This window comes from Macaca thibetana, chromosome 9 (assembly GCF_024542745.1).
Source record: "Macaca thibetana thibetana isolate TM-01 chromosome 9, ASM2454274v1, whole genome shotgun sequence".
Classification (NCBI taxonomy): domain Eukaryota; kingdom Metazoa; phylum Chordata; class Mammalia; order Primates; family Cercopithecidae; genus Macaca; species Macaca thibetana.
The window spans coordinates 32,595,511-32,618,523 of NC_065586.1; the positions used below are offsets into that span (position 1 = coordinate 32,595,511).

Here is a 23,013-nt window from a genome sequence, read left to right on the forward strand (position 1 = left end):
TGGAATGGCCTTTTGAAGTCACCATTACAATGCCAACTAGGTGACGATACTTTGCAGGGCTGGGACAGAGTTCTCCATAAGGCCATGTATTCTCTGAATCAGCATCCAATATATGGTACTGTTTCTCCCATAGCCAGGATTCACGGGTCCAGGAATCATGGGGTGGAAGTGGGAAGTGGCACCACTCACCATCACCCCTAGTGATCCACTAGCAAAACTTTTGCTTCTTGTTCCTGTGATATTACTTTCTGCTCACCTAGAGGTCTTAATTCCAGAGAGAGGAATGCTGTCACCAGGAGACACAACAACAATTCAATTAACCTGAAGTTAAGAGTGCCACATGGACACTTTGGGTACCTCCTACCTTTAAGTCAACAGGCTAAGAAGGGGGCTACAGTGTTGGCTTGGGCGATTGACCTGGACTATCAAGATGAATTCAGTCTACAACTCCACAATGGAGATTAGGAAGAGTATGCATGGAATACAGGAGATTCATCAGCACATCTCTTAGTATTACCATGCCCTGTGATTAAGGTCAATGGGGAATTACAACAGCCCAATCCAGGCAGGACTGCAAATAGCACAGACCCTTTAGGAATGAAGGTTTGGGTCACACCACCGGGAAAAAATTCCATAGCCTGCTGAGGTGCTTGCTGAAGGCAAAGGGAATACAGAATGCATAAGTAGAAGAAGGCAGTCACCAATGCCAGCTACAACAACGTGACCAGCTGCAGAAATGAGGACTGTAATTGTCATGAGTATTTCCTCCTTCTTTTGTTAAAAACAAATTTGTGCATGTATACACTTGTACTAAGAACATATCTTCATTTTATTTCCTTTTTCCTTTATCATGTGACATAAGATTTATTGACTTCATATCAGCATTTAAGTATTGTTAACTTTAGGTAATAGTATTTGGGTTGGGGATTTGTGTGTTTCTGGTTGTATGAAGGATAGTTGTATTATGTTAGGCATAATTATGACTTTATTGTTGCCTTTATTTAAAGATTGTGTATGATCTCAGGAGATGTGTATGGGTTCAAATTGATAAGGGGTGGACTTATGATGGTTAATACTGAGTGTCAACTTGATTGGATTGAAGGATGCAAAGTATTAATTATGGGTGTGTTTGTGAGGGTGTTGCCAAAGGGGATTAACATTTGAGTCAGTGGACTGGAAAGGCAGACCCACCCTTAATCTGGGTGGGTACCATCTAATCAGCTACCAGTGTGGCTAGAATATAAAGCAGACAGAAAAATGTAAAAAGACTAGACTGGCCTAGCCTCCCAGCCTACATCTTTCTCCTGTGCTGGATGCTTCCTGACCTCAAACATTGGACTCCAGGTTCTTCAGTTTTGGGACTTGACTGGCTCTCCTTGCTCCTCAGCTTGCAGGAGCTGACCTATTGTGGGACCTTGTGATCATGTGAGTCAATACTTAATAAATATATATATCCTATTAGTTCTTATATATGGATATATATATAAAATATATATATACATACATATTACATATATATATCCTATTCTTTCCCTCTAGAGAACCCTAATACATGTGTATACACATCTGTGCCCACAAAGGAATAACATTAGAAGCTTCATGTTGCAGGAGAAGACTTCAGTAAAATAGAAAATAGTCCACCCACATAGCTAAATAAGGAAACATGTACACAACAAGATTCCAAAAAGTAAACAAGAAATTCGTATGTAGGTTTGCTATCTAAAAAGCCAAATTTTAGCAAAATATGATAGGCAAGCAAAAAAGAAAAAAAAAAACAAGAAGATGTGTCCCATACAAAGGAAAAATGCAACAGAAACTTTTATGAGGATGCCAAATGTTTGGCATAGCAGGGAAAGACTACAAAACAATTCTTATAAATATTTAAAATAATTCATAAAATCTATGCTTAAGCATGAAAGGAAGATATGATGAGAATGTCTCACCAAATAGAGAATATTAACAAAAAGATTGAAAGTATTTTGATTTATAATTGAGCATATTTATGGGATTCAATATGATGTTTTAGTGCACGTAAAAAGAAAATTCTAGAGTTGATAGTACAAAAACCAAAGAAAAATTCACTAGAGGGGCTCAAGAGTAGTTTTAACAGAATAAATAATCTGTAAATTTAAAGTAATAGGATTACTAGGAGAGAAAGAACAAAATAATTTAAAGAAATTATGGCTGAAAATTTTGAAAAGTATTTGATGTAAAATACTAGTCCACCTATCCAAGCTCAATTAAATCCAGTTATATAAACACAATAAAATTCACAACCAGATCCAACATAGTAAAAACGTTGAGAGACAAAGTGAAAACCTTAAAGTGTCAAGAGAACAACTACAGTCATGTGTTGTCTAATGATGGAAATGTGTCCTGAGAAATACATAGTTAGGCAACTTCATCATCATGCAGACATCATAAAGTTACATACTTACACAAACCTAGGTGGTATAGCTTTCTACACACCTAGGCTATGTTGTATAGCCTATTGCTCCTAGGCTACGAACTTGTAAAGCATGTTACTGGACTGAATTCTGCAGGCAATGGTAACACAAGAGTAAGCAATTCTGTATCTAAACATAGAAAAGATACAGTAAAAATACCATATAAAAGATAAAAAGTGGTACACCTGTATGGGCACTTACCATGAATAGAGCTTGCAAGACTGAATGTTGCTCTGGGTGTGTCAGTGAATGAGCAGTGAGTGAATGCAAAGGTCTAGGACATTATTATACACTACAGTAGACTTTATAAACACTGTGTGTACACTTAGGCTACATGAAATTTATTTTTAAAAATCTTTCCTTAAAAATAACCTTAGCTTACTGTAACTTCTTAACTTTATAAACTTTTTAATTTTTTTAATTTTTGAACTCTTATAATAACATTTAACTTAAAACACAAACACATTGTACAGTTGTACAAAAATATTTTCTTTTTCTATATGCCTATTCAATAAGATGCTTTCTGTTTAATTTTTTTTTTTTTTTACTTTTAAAGTATTTTTGTTAAAAACTGAAACACAAATACACACATTAGCCTAGACCTACACAGAATCAGGATCATCAATATCATCACTCTCTTCCACCTCCAAATCTTGCCCCAATGGAAAGTCTTCAGGGGAAATAACACACATGAAGCTTTCATCTCCTATGATAACGATGCCTTCTTCTGGAATACATCCTGAGGGACCTGTCTGAGGCTGTTTCACAATTAACATTTTTTGTAAGTAGCAGTATACATACTCAAATAAAAATAAACAAGTCTAGTAAATATATAAACCAGTAACATAGCTTTTTATTGTTATCATCAAGTGTTATGTACTGTACATAATTCTATGTGTTATATTTTTATATATCTGGCAACAGAGTAGGTTTGTTTACACCAGCATCATCACAGGCATGTGAGTAATTCATTGCATTAAGATGTTACAATGGTTACATCACTACATGATAGAAATTTCCAGCTCCATTACAATCTTTTGGAATCACCATCTTATACGTGGTGCAAACATCATTAGTTACATGACTGTAACTATACAAAAGTTAATTCTAGTAAGATTAATAGGTGACATAGCATCAGAAACTATGGAGGCCAAGGCCAGGCACGGTGGCTCACGCTTGTAATCCCAGCACTTTGGGAGGCTGAGGCGGGTGGATCACTTGAGGTCAGCAGCTTGAGACCAGGCTGGCCAACCTGGTGAAACCCAGTTTCTACTAAAATACAAAAATTAGCTGGGCATGGTGGTATGGGCCTGTAATCCCAGCTACTCGTGAGGCTGAGGCAGGAGAATCACTTGAACCCAGGAGGTGGAGGTTGCAGTGAGCCAAGATCGTGCCACTGCACTCCAGTCTGGGTGACAGAGAGAGACTCCATCTTGGGGAAAAAAAAAAATGATGGAGGCCAGAAGGCAGTGGGATGGCATTTCCAAAGGGCTGCAAGAAAAAAATATCAACCAATAATCTTATGTTTTGCAAAATTATTTTTAAAAATGAAACTCAAATAAAAATATCAAATAAATAAAAATTTGCAGGGTTAGTTGGTATCAGGCCATGCTATAGAAAAAATACTTAAGAAAGTTCCTCAGGCTGACAAGTTTCCTCACATCGTAATTTTTTCAACAAATGCATTAGTGAAATAATTCTATTACATAATACTCTATAAATGCATATTTTGTTTTTTCTTCTCTTAATTGATTTAAAATGTAATTGTGTGGTACCATACATAGATATATAAAATTGATATGTAACTGTATTTTGGGGCCTATCACATAAAAGACATGTAATAGACATGCAATAAGTTTGACAATAGCAGCACAAAGGAAATGGCTGGGAGCAATACTATGCCAGAGGAAGAAAATGACAATAGATGGTAACTCAAATTCACAGGAAATAATAAAAAGAACCAGAAACTATAAACAAGAATGTTCATGTAATAAACATAAATATGTACTTGTTCTTCTTTCTTTTCTCCGTTCTTTAAAAGGCATAAAGCTATATAGATAAATAATTATAACAATGGTTTTAATATTTATAGGTATAACTACAGTATAAATGTCAGGAAGAGGGAATAGAAAATTTGGCAGAAATGCTTGTATAGTTTACAGAAATTAATTAGAATAAATCTGAAGTAGATTCTAAAAATGACTGTGGTGATGGTTTAACAACTCTGTGAATATATTAAAATATTTGAATTAGATGCTTTACAAGGGCAAATCGTATGATATATTACACTTTTTTAAAAAGAAAGCTCAATAAAATCCATGTGTAACACTTTTAAAAAGAGATGTAAAGTACTGGGAGGATGTTATGAAGAAGGAAAATTGTGACTCTTACTAAATTATATTTCTCTAGCACATAATTTTGTATTAGTGCTTAAACCTATCTGTCCTCAAATACTCATTACTGATCTAAGAAACTTTTGCTTATCAACTCAAATGAATCAATACTCCTTGCTTATACAAGTCAGGGAAATAACTAAAAAGGTTAAAGCATGTCTGCTACTGTTCCCCAGGTTTTTTGTTGTTGTTGTTATTGCTATAGGTCATCATTTTCACAAAATATTTTAATTAAATTAATGACTTGTTCTGTCAATCTGATGCATCTTTTCATTTTGGAGATGATACCCTAAATTGTTCCTATTTCTATACAGATTGTAATGGTGGTACATATGGGATGCAAAGGTCATTGTGCAGCTTTAAAATTTATTCATGGACTCAACCATTTCTCCAGAGCAAAACTTCTACTCTATGATGTCTGAGTCATTGCAGTTTTCACCCTACAGTCACATGCTCTGCTAAGACCCAAGTTCACCCACAAAACTTGAGGCCCAGTAGATGACCCAGCTTCATAAATCCAGATTATTCAATTTTTAATATGAATTCCCTTTATTAATTTTGATTTTATTTTTCTGTCATTGACCCTAGTAGTTGTTTCAAAAGCAAGCAAAAAGTTCAAATCATATCAAAACTCAAAGGGAAAGGAATCTAATCTCAGTGCTGATACGAATGCAAAATCACCCATTTCTTCCTCCCCATCTACAAAGTCTACATTCTAAATGGACCTGAGAGGGCACTTTCTACCAGTCCACAATAATCACTGCTGTCACATAACTTATAGTTACATGACATAAAAAGGGTCTAAAATATTCTTAGAAGAATCAGAGAATTTCTCCCTGATGGTTAACTTTCTGTGACTATAAAGACCATAGTTCACAAGTTGACTTGTGAATAAAATTATATTCCACCTCACAAGGTATATCCATACCTGGTGTATGGATATGCTTGTATGAAGTATGAAGATGCTTAAAAATTATATTCTTATTATAAACTCTCTAGGATGATTTCAGTTTGCAGAAGAGGTGGCATTGTATGGAAGAAAGCACTGATTAGGAATAACGAACATCTATTTCTGTATAAGTTTTATAGTTAACTATATATCTGATTTTGTTCAAATCACTAAACTTCCCTAGGCTTATATGATTGCTAAGAATGCTTCCAGTTCTAAAGCTTTGTAATTCTGCAGTCCAGAGCTTTTTTTTTTTTTTACTAATTCATCTTCTTTAATGACTGATGCTAATTAAGTTATTACTATTTATATGTACAAATATACCATCACATACACACAGACACAGACATATGTTACAATTTACCTTTCAAAGCATTTTGAAAATCTGTTTTGTTTTTATAGAGACTGGTCTAAAACACTTGAAAGGTGTTAATGAAAAAGATATAATAAAAGATCTAATAAACATACAGTCAAAGAGGCATGCAGGTAAGAACAAGAATTTTTCAAGCCTCCTGTTAATGGCTTATTTAGCTCTGAAGTTAAATTAAATATGGTTCTTTGATGATGACTGTAGCTGTAAGTCATCATTACATGAGAAAATATCTTCATAAATTTCTTCCTGTAATTTGTGGAACTCTAGTATTTGCTATCAATGGAACATTAGTTAGATATAATTAGTTTTAGAACTTATTTATTGGTAAAGAATCCATAAAAATGCAAGGCTGTTGTGACCCAAATATATGCTTGATGCTATTATTTCAAATGCTATACTGTAATTCAATGCTGACTTCAGGTCCTGAATATCTCTGAAACAATTTTCTGTCTTAATTATCTGTCTAATATTCTCAGTGGGGTGTTGAAGTCTCCCACTATTATTGTATTAGAGCCTAAGTCTCTTTGAAGGTCTCTAAGAACTTGCTTTATGAATCTGGGTGCTCATGTGTTAGATGCTTATATTTAGGATAGTTAGATCTTCTGGCTGAATTGAACCTTTACCCTTAGTAATGCAGCACTATTCACAATAGCAAAGACATGAAATCAACCCAAATGCCCATCAGTAATAGACTAGATAAAGAAAAGTTGGTACATATACACCATGGAATACTATGCAGACATAAAAAAGAAACAAGATCATGTCCTTTGCAGGGACATTGATGGAGCTGGAGGCCATTATCCTTAGCAAACTAACACAGGAATAGTAAACCAAATACTGCATGTCCTCACCTATAAATGGGAGCTAAATGATGAGAACATATGGACACATAGAGGGGAACAACACACACTGGGGCCTTTTGGAGAGTGGAGGATGAAAGAGGGACAGGATCAGGAAAAATAACTAATGGGTACTAGGATTAATACTTGGGTGATGAAATAATCTATACAACAAAACCCCATGACACAAGTTTACCTATGTAACAAACTTGCGCTTGTACCCCGAACTTAAAATGAAAGTTGAAAAAAATGAAAACAGATGCTGTACTTATCATTTTATATTTCTGGCTTAGAGAGGAAAGTTGCCTTAAATTTGTAAAAGCATACAGACTAACTTGTGAATGTGATAAGAAGAGGAATATAACAGATAGTCATTTTATTGGCTACCCATCCTCTCTATTTGATAAAAATATCAGGTAAATTTACAATCTCTCAGCTACAGTAAAGTTATTTAATTGTGTTCCATGATTTAGTGATTAAACAACTAAATTTACTTCTGGAATAATAGTGTTAGGCATATTTTTCCTTGATCTTTGGTGAGATACTGAAAGAGGCAGGGAGCTTAACAGAGAAATAAGGGAAAGAGGCCATTAAAGAGAGTCCCCCTGAAACCACTATCATTCAAAAGTGGCAGTGTGCATACCAAAAGCAGTGCTCCTGGAGGAACAATATTAGAATCTTCTTGTAGTGGAGAAAAATAATGTAAAATAGTCAAAAGAAATCACTAAAAAGCAAACAGCAAGTTTTGAAATATGATGAACAAATCAATATCTAGATTTGTCTATAATATCATCCAAAATATCCAAAATATCCAGTTTTTATTCTAAAATTCATAGGAACCAAAAAAAAAAAAAAAGAGCCTGAATACCCAAAGCAATCATAAGCAAAAAGAACAAAGCTTGTAGTATCACATTACCTGACTTCAAACTATACTATAAGGCTACAGTAACCAAAACAGTGTGATACTGATACAAAAACGGACGTGTAGACCAGTGGAACAGAATACAGAACCCAGAAAGAAAGCCACACACCTACAGCTATCTGATATTTGACAAAGTCAACAAAAATAAGCAATGGAGAAAGGATTCCCTATGCAATAAACGGTGCTGAGATAGCTGGCTAGCCATATGTAGATGAAACTAGACCCCTACCTTTCACCATATACAAAAATTAACTCAGGATAGATTACAAATTTAAATGTAAGACTTCAAACTATAAGAATCCTAAAAGAAAAATTAGGAAACACCATTCTGGACATTGGCCTTGGAAAATAATTTATGACTAAGTCCTCAAAAGCAATTTCCACAAAACCAAAAATTGACAAGTGGGACCTAATTAAACGAAAGAGCTTCTGCAGAGCAAAAGAAACTACTAACAGAGTAAACAGACAACCAACATAATGGGAGAAAATATTCACAAACTATGGTTAAGACAAAGGTCTATATCCAGAATCTGTAAGGAACATAAACAGTTCAGCAAGCAAAAAACAGCCCCATTAAACAGTGAGCAAAAGACATGAACAGACACTTCTCAAAAGAAGATATACAAGCTGCCAACAAACATGAGAAAATGTTCCACATCACTAATCATCAGAGAAATGCGAATCAAAACCACCATCTAACACCAGTCAGAATGGCTATTATTTAAAAATAAAAATAAAAAACAGATGCTGGAAAGGCTGTAGGTGGGAATGTACATTAGTTCAGCCACTGTGGAAAGTAGTGTGGAGATTTCCCAAAGAACTTAAAACAGAACTGCCATCCTATCCAGCAATCCCGTTACTGGATATGTATCCAAAAGAAAATAAATGATTCTGCTAAAATGACACATGCACTTATATGTTCATTGCAACACTATTCACAATCACAAAGACATGGAATCAACCTAAGTGCCCATCAGTGGGGGATTGGATAAAGAAAATCTGGTACATATATATGTAATGGAATACTATACAGCCATAAAAAAGAGTGAAATCATGTCTGTTGCAGCAACATGGATGCAGCCAGAGGCCATTAACCTATGCAAATTAACCCTGGGAACAGTAAACCAAATACAGTGTGTCCTCACTTATAAGTGGAAGCTAAGCATTGGGTAGATATGGACATAAATATGGTAAAAATAGACACCAGGGACTACTGGTAGAGAGGTAGTCAGGGGGCGGGAGGTAAAAAACTACCTATGGGGTACTGTGCTCACTACCTTGGTGATAGGATCATTCATACTCCAAGCCTCAGTGACATGCAATATGCCCAGGTAACAAACCTGCACATGTCACTCCTGAATCAAAGAAAGTTGAAATTTTAACATAAATACATTATAAATAAATAAAACTAAAATGCCTAGTTTTTAGTTTAAAATTATGAGCCATTCAAAGAAACAGTAAAGCATAACCCATACACAGGGGGAAGAAAAGTAGGCAACAAAAAATTCTGTGGGAGTGCAAGATGTTAGACTTGGCAAAGACTACAAAGCAGTTATTATAAATAGGTTCACAGAATTCAAGGAAACCATAATTAAAGCATAAAAGGGGGTATGGTGACAATGTGTGTATTCACTGCCCAGATTGCCAGAACAAAATACTGCACTGGGTACCTTAAACATCCGAAATTGATTTTCTCACAGTTCTGAACACTAAAACTTCAAAATCAAAGGGCTGCCAAGGTTGATTTCTGGTGATGCCTCTCTTCCTGGCTCAACGACACACTTAGAGAAATGCTAAGTGCACTGGGAAGTCTCCACAATAGAATTGAACAAGCAGAAGAAAGAACTTCAGAGCTCGATGACAAGGCTTTTGAATTAACTCAATCCATCACACACAAAGAAACAAGAATTTTGAAAAATGAACAAAGACTCCAAGAAGTTTGGGACTATGTTAAATGTTCAAACCTGAGAATAATTGGAGTTCCTGAGAAGAAGAGAAATCTAAAAGTTTGGAAAACATATTTGAGAGAATAATCAAGAAAAACTTCTCCAACCTTGCTAGAGATCTAGACATCTAAACACAAGAAGATCAAAGAACACCTGGGAAATTCATTGCAAAAAGATCATCATGTAGGCATATAGTCATCAGGTTATCTAAAGTCAAGATAAAGAAAAGAATCTTAAGAGCTGTGAGGCAAAAGCATCAGGTAACCTATAAAGGAAAACCTGTCATATTAACAGCAGGTTTCTCAGCAGAAACCCTACATGTTAGAAGGAATTGGGGTCCTATTTTTAGCCTCCTTAAATGAAACAATAATCACTCAAAAATTTTGTATCCAGTGAAATTGAGCTTCATAAATGAAGGAAAGATACAGTCTTTTCCAGATAAGCAAATGCTGAGATAATTTGCAACTACCTAGCCAGTACTATAAGAACTGCTAAAAGGAGCTCTAAATCTTCAAACACTCAAAATACACCAAAATAGAACCTCCTTAAAACATAAATCTCACAGGACCCATATAACATTAACACAGTGGGGTGGGGTGGGAAGTATTCAGGCTACAAATGGTATGATGAATGGAATAGTACCTCACATCTCAATACTAACATTGAATGTAAATGACCTAAATGCTCCACTTAAAAGATACAGAATTGCAGAATAGATAAGAATTCACCAACCAAGTTTCTGCTGTCTTCAGGAGACTCAACACAAAAGGACTCACATAAACTTAAGGTAAAGGTGTGGAAAAAGATGTTCTGTGCAAATGGACATCAAAAGCAAACAGGAGTAGCTATTCTTATATTGGACAAAACAAACCTTAAACCAACAGCAGTTAAAAATGACAAAGAGGGACATTATAGAATGATAAAAGGGCTAATCCAACAGGAAAATGTCACAATTCTAAATATATATGCACCTAATACTGGATATGTCAAGTTTATAAAACAATTACTACCAGAGCTAAGAAATGAGATGACACAATAATAGTGGGGGACTTTAATACTCCACTGACAGCACTAGACAAGTCATCAGGACAGAAAGTCAACAAAGAAACAATGAACTTGAACTCTACCCAACAACAAATGGACTTAACAGATATCTACAGAGCATTCTACTCAACAACTGCAGAATATACATTCTATTCATCAGCACATTGAACATTCTCCAAGACAGATCATATGACAGGCCACAAAACAAGTCTCAGTAAATTTAAGAAAATCGAAATTATATCAAGTACTCTCAGACCACAGTGGAATAAAATTGTAAATCAAATCCAAAAGGAACCCTAAAAATCATGCAAATACATGGAAATTAAATAACCTGCTCCTGAATGATCACTGGGTCAAGAGTGAAATCAAGATGGAAATTTAAAAATTATTTGAACTGAACAATAATAGTGACACAACCAATCAAAACCTCTGGGATACAGCAAAAACATTGCTAAGAGGAAAGTTCACAGCATTAAATGCCTAAATCAAAAAGTCTGAAAGAGCACAAATAGACAATCTAAGGTCACACCTCATGGAATTGGAGAAACAAGAACAATCCAGACCCAAACCCAGCAGAAGAAAAGAAATAACAAAGATCAGAGCAGAACTAAACAAGAATGAAACAAGCAAACAAAAAAATACAAAAGATAAATGAAACAAAAAGCTGATTATTTGAAAAGATAAATAAAATTGATAGACCATTAGCAAGATTAACCAAGGAAAGAAGAGAGAAGATCCAAATAAGCTCAATTAGAAATGAAACAGGAGTTATTACAACTGATACCACAGAAATAGAAAACATTATTCAAGTCTACTCTGAACACATTTACCCATATAAACTAGAAAATCTACAGGAGATGGATAAATTCATGGAAATATACAATCCCCTTAGATTAAACCAGGAAGGTATAGAATCTCTGAACAGACCAATAACAAGCAGCAAGATTGAAATGGTAATTTAAAAATTGCCAACAACAAAAAAAGTTCAGGATCAAATGAATTCACAGCTGAACTATCCAACATTCAAAGAAGAATTGGTACCAATCCTATTGACATTATTCCAAAAGATACAGAAGAAGGAATCCTCCCTAAATCATTCTATGAAGCCAGTATCACCCTAATACCAAAACCAGAGAAGGACATAACAAAAAAAAAAGAGAAAACTACAGACCAATATCCCTGATGAACATAGATGAAAAAATCCTCAACAAAATACTAGCAAACCAAATCCAAGAGCATATCAAAAAGATAATCCACCATGATCTAGTGGGTTTCATACCAGATATGCAGGGATGGTTTAACATATGCAAGTCAATAAATGTGATACACCACATAAACAGAATTAAAAACAACAATCAATCACATGATCATCTCAATAGATGCAGAAGAAGCACTTGACAAAATCCAGCATCCTTTTATGATTAAAACCCTCAGCAAAACTGGCATAAAAGGAACATAATTTAAGGTAATAAAAGCTATCTATGACTAACCCACAGCCAACATTATACCAAACGGGTTTTGAAAGCATTCCCCGAGAACTGGAACAAGACAAGGATGCCCAATCTCACCACGTCTATTCAACATAGTACTGGAAGTCCTAGCCAGAGCAATCAGACAAGGAAAAGAAATAAAGGGCATCCAAATCAGTAAAGAGGAAATCAAACTGTTGCTGTTTGCTGATGATATGATCATATACCTAGAAAGCACTAAAGACTTATCCAAAAAGCTCCTAGAACTCGTAAATGAATTCAGCAAAGTTTCAGGATACAAACTTAACATACACAAATCAGTAGTGCTGCTCTACACCAACAGTGACCAAGCTGAGAATCAAATCAAGAACTCAACTCCTTTCACAATAGCTGCCAAAACAAACAAACAAACAAAGGTAGGAATATACTTAATCAAGGACCTGAAAGATCTCTACAAGGAAAAACTACAAAACACTGCTGAAAGAAATCCTAGACAACACAAACAAATGACCATATTCTCAAAAGCAATCTACAAATTCAATGCAATTCCCATCATTCTTTAGAGAACTAGAAAAAAAATCCTAAAATTCATATGGAACCAAAAAAGACTCCACATAGCCAAAGCAAGACTAAGCAAAAAGAATAAATCTGAAGGGATCATATTACCTGACTTCAAACTATACTATAAGGCCATAGTCACCAAAACAGTATGGTATTGGTATAAAAATAAACACATAGACCAATGGAACAGAATAGAGAACCCAGAAATAAAGCCAAATACTTACAGCCAACGGATCTTCGACAGAACAAACAAAGACGAAGTGGGGAAAGAACACCATATTCAACAAATGGTGCTGGGATAATTGTCAAGCCACATGTAGAAAAATGAAACTGGATCCTCATCTCTCACCTTATACAAAAATCAACTCGAGATGGATCAAAGACTTAAATCTAAGACTTGAAACTATAAATTTCTAGAAGATGACATTGGAAAATCCCTTCTAGACATTGGCTTAAGCAAAGACTTCATGACCAAGAACCCAAAAGCAAATGCAACAAAAACAAAGATAAATAGATGGGACTTAATTAAATTAAAAAGCTTCTACACAGCAAAAGAAATTATCAGCAGAGTTAACAGACAACCCTCAGAGCGGTAGAAAATCTTCACAATCTATATATCCAACAAAGAACTAATATCCAGAATCCACAAAGAACTCAAATCAGCAAGAAAAAAAAAATCCCATAAAAACGTGGGCTAAGGGCATGAATAGACAATTCTCAAAAGAAGATATACAAATGGCCAACAAGCATATGGAAAAATGCTCAACATCACTAATTATCAGGGATACACAAATGAAAACCATAATGCGATACCACCTCATTCCTGCAAGAATGGCCATCATCAAAAAATCAAAAAATAATAGATGTTGGCATGGATGCAGTGAAAAGGAAACATTTTTACTGTGGAAAACAGTGTGGAGAGTCCTTAAAGAACTAAAAGTAGATCTACCCTTTGATCCAGAAATCCCACTTCTAGGTATCTACCCAGAGGAAAGGAAATCATTGTACAAAAAGGTACTTGCACACGTATGTTTATAGCAGTACAATTTGCCATTGCAAAAATATGGAATCAGCCCACATGCCCATCAATCAACGAATGGATAAAGAAAATGTGGTGTGTATATACCATGGAATACTACTCAGCCATAAAAAGGAACAAAATAATGGCATTCACAGCAACCTGAATGGAATTAGAGACTATTATTATAAGTGAAGTAACTCAGGAATGGAAAATCAAACGTTATATGTTCTCACTTATAAGGGAACTAAGCTATGAGGATGCAAAGGCATAAGAATGGTATGTTGGACTTTGGGGACTTGGGGAAAGAATAGGAGGTGTCAAGACTACGCATTGGGTACAGTGTACACTGCTTGGGTGATGGATGCTCCAAAATCTCACAAATCACCACTAAAGAACATTCATGAAACCAAACACCACCTGTTCCCCAAAAACTTACTGAAATAAAAAAATAAAAATTTTTAAACAGTTTAAAAAATACAATAACACTGGATAGTAACTCAAATCCACAGGAACAAATGCAAAAAATATATAAACAAGAAGGTTAGTATAGTAAATACTATAAATATGTACTTGCTCGTCTTTCTTAGCTTAATTAAAATGCACAGTATTATATAAATAATCAATCATAACATCAATTATAACAATGTCTTTAATATAAGTAGTTGTAATACACATAATAGTGCAAAAATGTTGAAGAAGGAATAACGCTATATGGGAGTAATATTTCTGTACTTCACTGGAATTTGATTAGTATAAACTCCAGTAGAATCTAAAATGGACTGTAGTCAGAACTACACAAATATGTCAACATCTTAAAAAACATTGAATTGAACATTTTACATAAGTATATAGCATGATATGTTATTTATTTTGTAAAAATATCTCAGTGAATTCCAGGCAGGATCATATTTAAAAAGAATTAAAGCAATGAGAGGATACGGTAAGGGAGGAAACATGAATGTTACTAGATTGTAAATTACTTTAGTACATAGATTCTCTTCCTAAATGCTTAACCTTATCTCCCCTAAAATGCTCTTCTCATTGCCTTCCTTCTTATTATCTAAGAATCTTTGCATACTCACTTGAAATGAACCCTTCCTTCTTATGTGTACTAGTTAGAGTAATAATCGGAGAGGCTAAAATATGACTGCTCATATTCCCTATTTTTATGTTTCTATAGATCTGCTTATGTTCACAAAATATAGCTGTGTACTTACAGAAAATACGTTCTTATGTGTCTCGGTTCATTTTGGTAATGGTGCCTCAGCTGGTCCATACTTTGGTTTAGATTTCACTGGTGGTATACTTGGGCTTCAGATGTTACACTGTAAAACTTAACATTTATTCAAGAGCTCAGACATTTCTTCAGAGCAAAACTTTACTCTGTGGTATCTGGGTCATTATAGGTTTCCAACTTTAGCATATAGTCTGCTATAAACAACTTTCTCTCACAAAATATTAGGTCCACCAGTTGACCCAAGTCACCCATTCTAATTTTCCCTTTTCAATATGAACTCGCCTTTCACAACTTTCATGTATTTTTCCTTTTATATGACCTAGTCAGTAGTTTTCAAATCTAGCAAAAGATTCAAATCACATAAAAACTCCAGTGGAAAGGAATGCAATCTCCATGCTTATGCTACTACAAGTTTACTTACTTCATCCTCCCCAGCTACAAAGTCTACAAACTCAAGAAGATATGAAAGTCACATTTTCATATTCCACAAAATATCTAATTATTTTTCTACATTATTTATCCATACTTGATTTATAGTTACAAATCTTAGAAATGACATGAAGTCTTTATGAACAAATCAAAGCACTTTGCCCCACAATAACTCTCTGTGACTGTGGAGACCATGATTTGCAAATTGACCTATTCTTAAAAATGTTATCTTTTATCTCACGAGGTACATCCCACAGTAGATAGTGCTACTGGTGTAAAATTTAAAGTTATATTATCATCATAAACTTTCTAGGATAATTTTAGTTTGCATAAGAGATGCCATTATATAGTAAAGTCACTGGTTAAGGAATTACAAAGTGCTGGTTTGTGCATCAGTTTTGTCATTATCTTGATGTGGTCTTGTTCAAATCATGAAACATCTCTGAACTTCAATATAATAGGCTTATATGATTGCTAATAGCCCTTCAAATTCTGTTTTGTGATGCTTACTGCAATAAGACATTATATTGCGACTCTTCTACTATAATAATAAATACTCACTACACATGCATACACACACATAAAATGTTTACCTTATAAAATATATTGAAATCTGCTTTATTTCTATAGAGACTAATAAGGATCTCTTAGCAGATGCTATTGGACTATTGGACGAGGTATAATAAAGGGGTCAATTAAAACACAATTTAAATGTCACCCAGGTAAAAAAAAAAATTCAAGACTAATATTTATGGTTTATTCATATCCCTGGAGTTAAATTAAGTATGACCCTTTAATGACAATAGTACCAATATGTTAGTATTATATAGGTGAAATTCTAAATGAATATCCTCCTATAATTAAACGCACACATATACTCAGAGATATGGTAATGTTTATCTTACAAAATATATTGATATCTGTTTTATTTCTACAGAGACTGATAAGGAACACTTGGCAGATGCTATTGGAAGAGGTATAATAAAGGGATCAATCAATGCACAACTAAAAGGTCACCAGGGTAAGAAAAAGAATTTCTTACATCTAATATTTACGGCTGATTTATATTCCCTGAGTTAAATTAAGTATAGACCTTTAATAACAAAATATCTATATTATAGTGTTACATAAGTAAAATTATTCATGAATACCTTCCTATAATTAAACACACAAACACACACAAGTATGGTAATGATAACCTTACAAAATATACTGAAATCTGTTTTATTTCTATAGAGACTGATAAGAACTTCTTTGCATACGCTATTGGAAGAGGTGTAAGGAAGGAGTCAATCAAGACACAATTAAAAAGTCACCCAGGTAAGAAAAAGCAATTTCAAGGCTAATATTTATGGTTTATTTATATTCCTGGAGTTAAATTAAGTGTGGACATTTAATGACAATAGTACCTATATGTTATTACACAGGTAAAATTCTTCATGAATATCCTCCCATAATTAAACACACACACACACACACACACACACACACAGAGGTATGGTAATGTTTACCTTATAAAATATATTGAAATCTGTTTTATTTCAATAGAGACTGATAAGGAATTCTTGGCAGATGCTATTGGAAGAGGTATAATAATAGGGCCAATCATTAGACAACTGAAGAGTCACCAAGGTAAGAGAAAGAATTTTTCAAGTCTAATATTTAGGCTTATTTATATTCCCTGAGTTAAATTAAGTATAGACCTTTAATGACAACAGTACCTATATCATAGTACTTTCCATAGCAAAAGATGCTATTGGAAGAGATATAATAAAGGGACCAATCAATGCACAATTAAAGAGTCACCAGGGTAAGAAAAAGAACTTTTGAGTCTAATATTTGTGACCTATTCATGTTCCCTGAGTTAAATTAAGTGCAGACCTTTAATGACAACAGTGTCTACATGTTATTATTACATAGGTACCTATATCATAGTGTTACATTGGTAAAATCCTTCATGAATATCCTTCTATAATTAAACACACATGTATACACATGTATAGTAATGTTTACCTTATAAAGTATTTTGAAATCTGTTTAATTCTATAGAGACTGATAAACAACTCTTAAAAGATGCTATTGGAAGAGATATAATAAAGGGACCAATCAATGCACAATTAAAGAGTCACCAGGGTAAGAAAAATAATTTTTGAGTCTAATATTTGTGACCTATTTATGTTCCCTGAGTTAAATTAAGTGCAGACCTTTAATGACAACAGTGTCTACATGTTATTATTACATAGGTACCTATATCATAGTGTTACATTGGTAAAATCCTTCATGAATATCCTTCTATAATTAAACACACATGTATACACATGTATAGTAATGTTTACCTTATAAAGTATTTTGAAATCTGTTTAATTCTATAGAGACTGATAAACAACTCTTAAAAGATGCTATTGGAAGAGATATAATAAAGGGACCAATCAATGCACAATTAAAGAGTCACCAGGGTAAGAAAAAGAACTTTTGAGTCTAATATTTGTGACCTATTCATGTTCCCTGAGTTAAATTAAGTGCAGACCTTTAATGACAACAGTGTCTACATGTTATTATTACATAGGTACCTATATCATAGTGTTACATTGGTAAAATCCTTCATGAATATCCTTCTATAATTAAACACACATGTATACACATGTATAGTAATGTTTACCTTATAAAGTATTTTGAAATCTGTTTAATTCTATAGAGACTGATAAACAACTCTTAAAAGATGCTATTGGAAGAGATATAATAAAGGGACCAATCAATGCACAATTAAAGAGTCACCAGGGTAAGAAAAATAATTTTTGAGTCTAATATTTGTGACCTATTTATGTTCCCTGAGTTAAATTAAGTATAGACATTTCATGACAATAGTGCCTACATGCTAGTGTTACATAGGTAAAATTCATCATGAGTATCCTTTAATTAAGCTCTAGCATTTACTATCAGTGGAACATTAGCATATTATTGATTTTAAAACTCATCCATTTGAAAAGTAATGCATAAAAATTCAGTGTTACAGTTACCTTAGAGTAGTCTCAGTGTAGGCATTTCCAAAGCTATTCTACTTACTTTTTGTTTCTGAAAAGTGATGTTTAATTAGCAAAAGCAGAAAGGCAAAAGCAGAAAGGCTAGCTGAAGACTGTGATGACAAGAGGAGTACAACACATAACTATTTCACTGGTTATCCATTCCCTCTATTTGATAAAAATGTCAGGCAAATTTATAAAGTCTCACCTACAATACAGTACTTTATTTGTGTTACATAATTCAGAGATTACACTACTGACTTTCATCTTGGTGTAAGATTGTTATGTAGTTATACAATTTTCTTTGATCTCTGGTGTGATACAAAAAGAGGCAGACAGCTAACAGAGAAACAATGTAAAGAGACACATTCCAAGCCGGCCCTCTAAAACCAATGTTATCCAAGGTACTGGATGCATGTGCAAGGTTCTGCCCCTTGGAGAGCAGCAGTAGCACTTCACACTATAGGCAAGAGACTTTAGTAGAATGGCCCAGTCACAGCGCTATGCAAATAATAAGGAGAGAACAATGACAAGCCCCAGATAGAGGAGGAGGAAATCAGTATCTGGAGATGCTACAGTATATTATGGAAACTGTCAAATCTTTAGCAAAAATTATTAATATGTAAAGAAACAGTGAAGTGTGACCTACACCAAGGAAAAGGGCATGCCACAGTAACTGTTTGTGAGAGTCCCAGGTGTTGGACCTAGCCAGCAAAACCTCAAAGCACTTATTACAAGTATGTTCTTAGAGTTAAAGGAAATTATTCTTAAGGAAGAAAAGGAAGGTAATAGAGATTGATATCAAATAAGATGGAAATTTCAAAAGATAACATGGCAAAGCCCTGTCTCTACAAAAAATACAAAAATTAGCCAGGTGTGGTGGTGCACACCTGTCGTCCCAGCTACTTGGAGAGGCTGAGGCAGGAGGACCACTTGAGCCCAGGAGGTTGAAGCTGCAGTGAGCCATGTTCACACCTCTGCGCCCCAGCCCGAGTGACAGAACGAGATCCTGTTTCTAAATAAAAAAAAAAAAAAGGAAAAGAAAAGAAAAAGAAATTTCAAAAGAAAAAAGAACTAAAATACATATGTAACATAAATGGTTACCTTACAAAGTGTTTTGAAATTTATTTTATGTCTATAGAGACTGATGTAGAACCCTTGACAAATGCTGTTGGTTCAAGTAAAACAATTGGTGAGATAAAGACACAACTAAGGACTCACTATGGTAAGAATAATAATTTTAAGTCTAATATTTACAGTTTAGTTATCTTCTCTGGGGTTTTAGAGTGAATCTTTAATGATAACAGTACCTATATTTCATGGGCAAATGTCTTCATGAATTTTCTCTTATAATTAAACTCTCATATTATCAATGGGAAATTAGCTAGAAAGTTTTAAAACCTCTAGACAATGATTTTTTTAAAATATGAGGTTTATAATTCTCTGTTTAAATAAATGTTTTCTATAATAATCCATGTTACTTTTATAACAATAGGATTAATGAAAAATAAATCTAATAAACATTGGTTGAATTGGGGCAGGGAGGGATCCAGTAGCTTATGCATAGACCTCTGACCTCCAAAACTATCTTTCTAAATGTATCCTTTCAAATGTAGACTACGGATCAATTATAGAAATGAACATATGGTCAAACTAAAATGAAGTTGGGATAAAGGTTGAAATTAAGGAAGATACTATCACAGAATGCAGAACAAAGACGAGAAAGAGAAAATGATGAGAGACTACACAGAAATTTACATAATAGACAAGTGGCCATTTAATAAAATGTGGGAAGAAAAATTACCAGTGCAGAAATAGAGACAAATACGTGGAGTTGGGGATTAGTGTGTGAATAGTCAGGAGTACTCATACACTTTTTCTTTTAAAATTTTATGTTAGATGTGAATTTATTTAAAAACAAAGATATGTCCATACAACGTCAAGAAGGTATCTTCAATAGGAGCATCACACCAAGTAAATTCCCAACAAAAGTGATCAATTTATCACCCTTTGAAAATAAAGGTAAAGAATTATGTATGAAGATATGAATTCAGTATCTAATTACCTAGAATAGTTTTAAAGTATGCTTTTTCATTTACTCTTTATGCATCTTACTTTTTTTCAGAAATATCTTAGGAAAATTCTTACAAGCGTAAAAATAAAATTGTTTTAATCCATCCTTTTTATTGGCAGCATGATACTTCATAGTAAGAACATTTTATTCAATCATTCTATTAAAGAGCAATGACATTTTAGGGTTGAGATTTCTTATTAAAGTACACATGGATTTTTAACGTTAAATGATATTTCCAGATTGCTTTCCTAAAGGGCTAATAAATTAACATTTTCATTTGGCAATCTTTAGGGGAAATTCTTTTCTCTGCATAACCATCTGCAATATGGATTGCTGGGTTTTTTTCTCATTTATACCCATCTGAAAGTTACTAAATTATATCTCACTCTTATTTTAATTTTTATTTCCATATTTGTTAGTGTTTTACTACTCCATATCTACCCTAAAACTTTAAAAAGCATAAAACAGTAACCGCTTAGGTAACTGATGATTGTCTTGGCTGGGCTAGCATGCATTTTTGGTCAAATTATCAATTCACCCACATGTATAGCAGTTGACTGGCTGCTGTTTGAGACAATGATGAATAGAGTGGGCCCATTCAGTAAATAGAAACTTCACTGGTTGTTCAAAAAGAAAGCAAGAGGGCCAGGTGCGGTGGCTCACGCCTGTAATCCCAGCACTTTGGGAAGCTGAGGCAGACAGATCATGAGGTCAAGAGACCATCCTGGCCAACATGGTGAAACCCTGTCTCTACTAAAAATACAGAAATTAGCTGGGCATGGTGGCACGTGCCTGTAGTCCCAGCTACTTGGGAGGCTGAGGCAGGAGAATCGCTTGAATCCAGGAGGTGGAGGTTGCAGTGAGCCGAGATCACGCCACTGCACTCCAGCCTAGCGACAGAGCAAGACTCCATCTCAAAAAAAAAAAAAAAGCAAGAATGTAAAAAGTAGATGACTAAGTATAAAGTTGTTAACTTGGTAACTGAAAGTATTAAAAGAATTCTAAGGTTACATGGAGCAAGCAATTACAGAAAGGAATTGCCATACCCAGAACTGAAGGAGATCTCTGCATAAGGTGTAGATTGGATGGTGCTAGTGTCCCTGATTCTGTGGTAGGACCTTGGATCCATACTTCTGAAGGAGGTGCCCTGGCCATCTACTGCTAGTTTCTAAGCAGGGAGGAATAATAAAACTGGTTCTGCAAATATTGGGAAAAAAATGCAAACTCTTTGTTGCTATGGGAGGAATTGCTACTTCTGGGATAAGGAAACAATACTGAGATGTTCTTCACAGAAACTGAAAAGAGACAGGAAGCTCTCAAAGCCCACTAGGAACAAAATGAGAAGAACAAGTCTGTCCTTTTTCCTCCAAATTTGCAGTTTTCCTCTATCTAGCCTATCTTGTACAGCCTGCCTTGGAGCTACTTTGCAAAGCAAAAATGTGGTCTGCAGAATCCCAGATCCCGTATCATAAAGCAGAGTTTAGAAGGGTGGTTTGGCGACTGAACTTAATAACTGACGCAGGAGGTGAGTTGGCTGCATGTTTCTCATCATCCAACCAACTAGCTAGGAGTCTTCAAGTTCTAAGAGCAGCATGCGGGCAAGCCTCAATGTATAAGCAGTTTTGAAGTCTCTGCTCACACACACGCAATGTAACAGTGGTGAGACAGGGACAGACCGCAGAAGACATTCCCATTAACAAAAAGCGGGGAGAAACGAAGGCAAATATGGCAGTCAGTAATCCATACAATAAGGTCACCTATTTCACCATTCAATAGCATTATAATTTTCTCAGTAAAAACATACATGAAAGAATAAATGAACCAGGATGTTGGAGGATACCAGAATGGAATGCAGACTGGGGAAAATGGAATCGATCATTTCTAGTCTCTGTTTTCTTTATTTCTGCTTTGATCTTCATTTTTTTCTTCTGTTAGATTTATGCTTAGTTCTGCTTTTACTACTTCTGTAAAGTGTAATTTTAGGTTGTTTATTTGATTCTTCTTTTATGATGTAGACATTTAATGCTATAAACTTTGTTTTTGTATGTTATGTTTTTATTTTCTTTTGTCTGTAGATATATTTAAATTTCCCTTTTTAATTTCCTCCTTGACACAATAGTTCTTCAGGAGCATATTGTTTAATGTTTCAAAGATCTATTAAGTTTCTTTTTATTCTCCTGTTACTGATATGTAGTTAATATTTGATGTAATTTTGATCTTACATTGTTAAGACCTCTTTTGTGGCCTAACATATGGTCTATTCTGGAGAGTGTTCTTTGTGCACTTGAG

The 23,013-nt window shown here is 34.4% G+C and overlaps 1 protein-coding gene across 21 annotated transcripts in view; it reads left to right on the forward strand.

The window, feature by feature from the left end:
- The window catches only part of CCDC7 (coiled-coil domain containing 7), a 440,951-nt gene that overhangs the window by 402,176 nt on the left and 15,762 nt on the right, over nt 1-23,013 (forward strand). For 15 of the 21 annotated variants that reach the window (XM_050804671.1, XM_050804673.1, XM_050804674.1 and 12 more), the window contains 9 exons: nt 6,192-6,275; nt 16,568-16,651; nt 16,867-16,950; nt 17,179-17,262; nt 17,680-17,763; nt 18,003-18,086; nt 18,326-18,409; nt 19,792-19,875; nt 20,550-20,672. In XM_050804671.1, coding sequence (XP_050660628.1) covers nt 6,192-6,275; nt 16,568-16,651; nt 16,867-16,950; nt 17,179-17,262; nt 17,680-17,763; nt 18,003-18,086; nt 18,326-18,409; nt 19,792-19,875; nt 20,550-20,672 — 795 coding nt within the window. The remainder of the gene's footprint in view (nt 1-6,191; nt 6,276-16,567; nt 16,652-16,866; nt 16,951-17,178; nt 17,263-17,679; nt 17,764-18,002; nt 18,087-18,325; nt 18,410-19,791; nt 19,876-20,549; nt 20,673-23,013) is intronic. The other 6 variants (XM_050804686.1, XM_050804688.1, XM_050804677.1 and 3 more) reach the window with 5 other exon arrangements.